The 5,288-nt window shown below is 39.2% G+C and overlaps 1 protein-coding gene across 1 annotated transcript in view; it reads left to right on the forward strand.

Annotated features, from left to right (window-relative positions):
- LOC109523232 (rap1 GTPase-GDP dissociation stimulator 1) overlaps window positions 1-5,288 on the forward strand; it is a 25,917-nt gene that overhangs the window by 11,541 nt on the left and 9,088 nt on the right. The window contains exons 5-9 of the mRNA XM_019882246.1: window positions 470-598; window positions 1,121-1,246; window positions 2,254-2,397; window positions 2,667-2,798; window positions 2,941-3,075. Coding sequence (XP_019737805.1) covers window positions 470-598; window positions 1,121-1,246; window positions 2,254-2,397; window positions 2,667-2,798; window positions 2,941-3,075 — 666 coding nt within the window. The remainder of the gene's footprint in view (window positions 1-469; window positions 599-1,120; window positions 1,247-2,253; window positions 2,398-2,666; window positions 2,799-2,940; window positions 3,076-5,288) is intronic.

Below are 5,288 nucleotides of genomic sequence, written 5' to 3' on the forward strand. Positions count from 1 at the left end.
GTGTGTGTGTGTGTGTGTGTGTGTGTGTGTGTGTGTGTGTGTGTGTATATATATAAAAATTTTCCGGTCCACTTTCATCTCTGTATAATGTCCCATTTATATTTTTGTATATGCTCATTACATTTTCTGCTGTGTTGGGGTCTTGTCAGCTTTCAAAATGTTTCTCTGGTCAACAGCTTTTGTTTTCTTTGGTCCTTCTCGTCATTATTTGTTACTTGGTGCACCACTGCTTTCTGGACCAAAATACAAAAAAAACAAAAAAAAAAAAAAAAACAGTCCTTAGTGTTGAAAGTATTTTGTTTAGTTATGTTAATGGAGCACTTAATATATCCAAGGCACAACTAATAAATCTCTAGTGTTACGCCTCTTACATGCCAAGTAACCAGGAATGCTGTGCTAATTTTTGTCAGAATGCTCTGTCGCAGCGCAGAAGACCCGGAATCAAAATATTTTCTCTCACTCTGCACAGCATACCAGCAGGATCAGTTAGTCCACTCCGGCGTCATCCTCAAGCTTGTGTCAATCATGAGGAAATATCCAGAGAATGATCCCCTAGTCAACGTCTGTGTGCTGGCTCTCTGTAATTTGGCAGACTTGGGTAAGCATTGATACAAATAACGGCTGATAGATACCTACTAGGTAAAATTACATTCAAATAATACAAATGTGCCTGCCCATATTAATTAATGGTTCAAGTACTGTATGCTGAAATACAGCAAAGTCTTTATTATAGGGTGTTTTAGTATTACGGCAACACAGTACTCACCAAATATACAAGATCATAAAAGACAATAACATTTGCTTAAATATAGACTATTTCTTATTCACTGAGCTATATTCAATGACGTTTCAAACTAACACAAACCTTGTAGACCCAAATTTGAGTTTGCTCACTGGGCTTCTCTGAGAGGTCAGAAGCTAATAAGCCACTGACATTATATATATATATATATATATATAACGTTAATTACTTTTTTTTTATTTAGGAATGAAAGTAAATAATATAAAATGATATTCTAATGAAGAATTTGTGCAGCACTGTTGTTTAATTACCCTATAAAAAGTCGAAATAGTCACCAATTACATCGTCAACCAAGTTACAAAACCCGTGTGCTTTCAGATTCTGCAAGGACGTCTCTTATTGAAGTTGATGTGGGAGATATCCTGCTTTTTCAATTGAAACGAGCACCTGATGCTGAACGGCAACACATTATACTGGAAATACTGGGCTCACTGGCCGAGAATGGTACGATTTTTAAAATTTCTGCTCAAGAATATTTAAATGTATCAGCCCTCTAACGAATGACTGATTTTCAGAGTTTTTTCGACAGTTTCAGACTTGCAATTTAATAAAGAAAAAAACAATGGGGAGTCAAGTTGAACCAGGAAAATGTCAGAATAAAGACTGCGGACGCCGCATAGGCGCCAAGCCCCGCACAAATAACCGTCTGAGTACCCCTGATGTGACTTTTGGGCGACCTCACCCCCAAAGAAAAGTGGAACATTGCGTGGAGTTAGGGCAACACTGAGTAGTGAGTGTGGTGATGAATATCAGCATCCTCGAATTCACTACGTAGGATGTCTGAAGCCAATGCCACGAATGCTGCTATGCTTATTCTTGTTTCCTGACTGCGCAATATCTGAATGGTCTTCTCCATGTGGTCTATCACAATAGAATACAATCTTTTGTTTGACCTGTATTATATCAGTCGAAAAGAAAATTGTTTCCCTAAACAGAGGTCCAGCATAAATTGTAGGTGTGTTTGTGTTTGCATTAAGACATTCACTGATAATTCGGAAAGTTGAACTGCAATTCCTATCCATATGCTTTATTTTTCAAGTGGGGAGTTAAAGCCAAATATAAAGTCAACATTGTGACTCACAGCGGCATCTCTTGTTTTATGTTGAGAGGGAAGAAATTTCATCTGTGCTGTATGTGCACATTTGACAATAAAGTTGTATTCAATTCAATTCAATTTAAACAATTTTGCAGATTCTCGGACAATTGTCTATCTCCCTCTCAGGTGCTCCCTCCCCCACCGTTCAGAGAGAGGTCGCATTGCAAAAATACATATCCGATCTAGGGCCACATCTGAAAGTGACCGAGGTCAGATTTGAAAAAAATCGGAATTGCGCCATTCAGACTGTCATAATAAAATCAGGTACAGGTCACATATGGGCAAAAAAAGTAGTTTGAGTTAATGTTACAGGTGCAAGAAGTTTCTATGTTAACTCGTGGTTCTGTCCCAACAGATATACTGAAGTTTCAATTTGTTGAGTCAGGGGTACCCGAGGCATTATCTGAGCTGATCAGGGGTCTTCAGGGATGTTCAGACCCTGCAACCCTTTGCAGTGTCAAGATTGCCTCTAACCTCATTGTATCACTTCTTTTAGGAGGTGAGTGCTGCAAGGTCAAACCTTTGTTTACATGATCCGATTTAATGGGTTCGTCTTTGCGTTGTTGATCTATTATATAAAGTCAAATACTCTTGATTTCATTTACATCAGAAACATTTTTGTCAGTCAAACATTTTTGTTGCTACCATCAAGTGAGCAAAGAAAGCCCATTCATATATTTATGAAGTTAAATTTCACTGTATAAGTACTCTGTGTGTGTGTGTGTGTGTGTGTGTGTGCGCCTGTGTGTGTGTGCATGTGTGTGTCAGATGAGTCTATGCAAAAGTGTTTTGGTGAAGGCTCAGGTATGGTGTACCAGGATGTTCTGTCCTGGCTGCAGAGCTCCAACACTCAGCTGCAGTTGTCCGGAGCTTTGGCTATTGCCAACTTTGCAAGAAATGGTAAAATACTTTTTCTGTAAAACTCATATTCAACCATTTTTATATCAGATAGAATTTTGCCAACCTATGATATGTCTTGAAAGATTTTTGACGGGTCTGTTTTTTGTTTTTGTGATTGTATTTTTTTTTTTTTTAATGCCAGACAGTAACTGTGTGAAGATGATGGACCTTGGTGTGGTCCCTCACATCTTGACCATGTTGGAACAACATATTGACGAAGGAGATGTGTCTGTTCTCCATGCCGGATTGAGCGCACTACGAAATTTAGCCATTCCAGGTACTGATCAAAATAATCCCTGTGAATTTTATGTCACAGAAAAACTGAAACATGAAAGTACAATTTGTTAGATTTACAGAATTTGACATAAGTGATGAAACACTGTTTATTATATTCACTTCAATTCAAATTCCACTGAACTGTGTGACAATATGGTGATTTGCACACACCCCCTCACCATGAGACCGATGTCTCTAAAACAGGGGCCCCCAACCTTTTTTGCCCCACGGACCGGTTTATGTCAGACAATATTTTCAGGGACCGGCATTTAAGGTGTGGTGGAAATAATACAAGAAATTAATATGGTATGAGCTGCATGAAAACTGTGGTGTTTTCGAAATATAATAATAAACACAAGGAGCGTCTAATCTGGCCGCAACACTGCGATCGCTATGGCAATGTTTAATGCCTTCAAAATACGATACAACGCAAATTCAAAGTGCATGAAAATGACGACTCACCACAGCACCGAGCTTGATTTTCTGCAACCAGACGGTCCCATCTCGGGGTAAAAGGAGACAATGACACCTCAAGTGTGTGGTTTATGTCCAGTCTACTTCGTAATTTTGTTTTCGTCGCCGTTGCTGCAGAAACCCCCCGCCTCACACAGGTAGGATGTCGGAAATAGCAACAGTGCTATTGTGGCGATCTCAGAGTATTCAGCCATAACTTTAATCCAGTTGTCTCGAACGTACTTTTAAGGCCGCCGTGATTTGCGATCTCCAGCAGTTTTTTTACTCATTTTGCGAGCTTCTGCGTTTTGTTTTGAAATAATCGGTCACGTGATGGAGAAGCGTGGCTTGACGTGTGTCAAGCGTGACACAGACGGATGTAACGGAGAATCCGGTAGTTTTTCAAAATAAAACATCTTTCGTATTCCGAAATAAAACTGAATTAAGGCATGTTCTTTCTGTGCGGCCCGGTACCAAATGCCCGGCGGACCGGTACCGGTCGGCGGACTGGCGGTTGGGGACCCCTGCTCTAAAACATAAGTACACTTGGGAATTATCAAGTTTCTTTATTTAAAAACTTACACTTCAGAGTTCTCCTACTAATCCACTGACCCTATTTAGACGCTTTTGTTTTGACGTACATCACAGGTGTCAAAGTCAAGGCCTGGGGGCCAGATCTGGCCCGCCACATCATTTTATGTGGCCCGCGAAAGCAAATCAAGCATGTCAAGTTCCATGATGCTTGCTGAAGTCTGAACCAAAATTGTCATATGTCATCCACAATAACAGTCATTATTCTTGACTTCTGATTTTAAAACTAGTTATTCATCAATTTGTTGTGTGCTGTGTGTGTAATATGTGGAGGGGATTAAACATTTATATGGTTTCACCAAATTCATAACGGCCCTCCAAGGGAAACCGTAACTACAATGTCGCCCGCGACAAAAATGAGTTTGACACGCCTGACGTACATGCACACTCAAAATTGCATTATTTTATGTGATTTTCCACATACCAACTATCTCTGTGGTGACTACAGCAACCAAAAAATCTTGGTGAGATTAAGCCAAACAGTGACAGTTCTGGGCATTTTATTCAGCATTTGGCATTGTGAATTCCTTTGGTATAGGAGCTTTATAGATGGCTTTGTGCAGTGGCGGGCCGTGCATTTCAACCTTAGACCTTCAGTGACGTCACATACACACACAATATAGGCTCGTCAAGCAGCACTTAATTTCAGGAGCATTTAAAACCATCAAGTATGCATTCACGATTAAGAGCAGGAAACTAAATTTACAGATATTGTCAAAAATAAAAAGATGATTTAAAAATACGAAATAAAATGCCACCCAAATTACGCCGTGTGATCTTAAACAAGTCTGTCCAATAAATTGCGCAATGTCGCAGTTTCATATAAGACACCAACCAAACAATAAGAAAACAAACTATTCTTTGAAAATAAACAGATCATTTGCATTTTGAAACTCGGCGATACAACAGCAAATAACTGAAAATGTTGAGCAGCTGAGATTGAACGAACTTTCGTGCACGAAGGTGACTACAATGCGCCATTATAAATTGCAGGTGAGCAGATTTATTTGATACATTTTTGTATCTTTGTCATTTTATTTCGTTACCATGAATTTAATACTAACGAAATAAAATGACAAGAAGAAATGTAAAATAAAATTCATTTACTCACCAATGTTGTGCCTGTTCACTGAGGTGCAGATCTACGCGAGTGTCCCCAAACGTTTTTAA

Source organism: Hippocampus comes, unplaced genomic scaffold, assembly GCF_001891065.2.
Source record: "Hippocampus comes isolate QL1 unplaced genomic scaffold, H_comes_QL1_v1.1 scaffold36, whole genome shotgun sequence".
Classification (NCBI taxonomy): domain Eukaryota; kingdom Metazoa; phylum Chordata; class Actinopteri; order Syngnathiformes; family Syngnathidae; genus Hippocampus; species Hippocampus comes.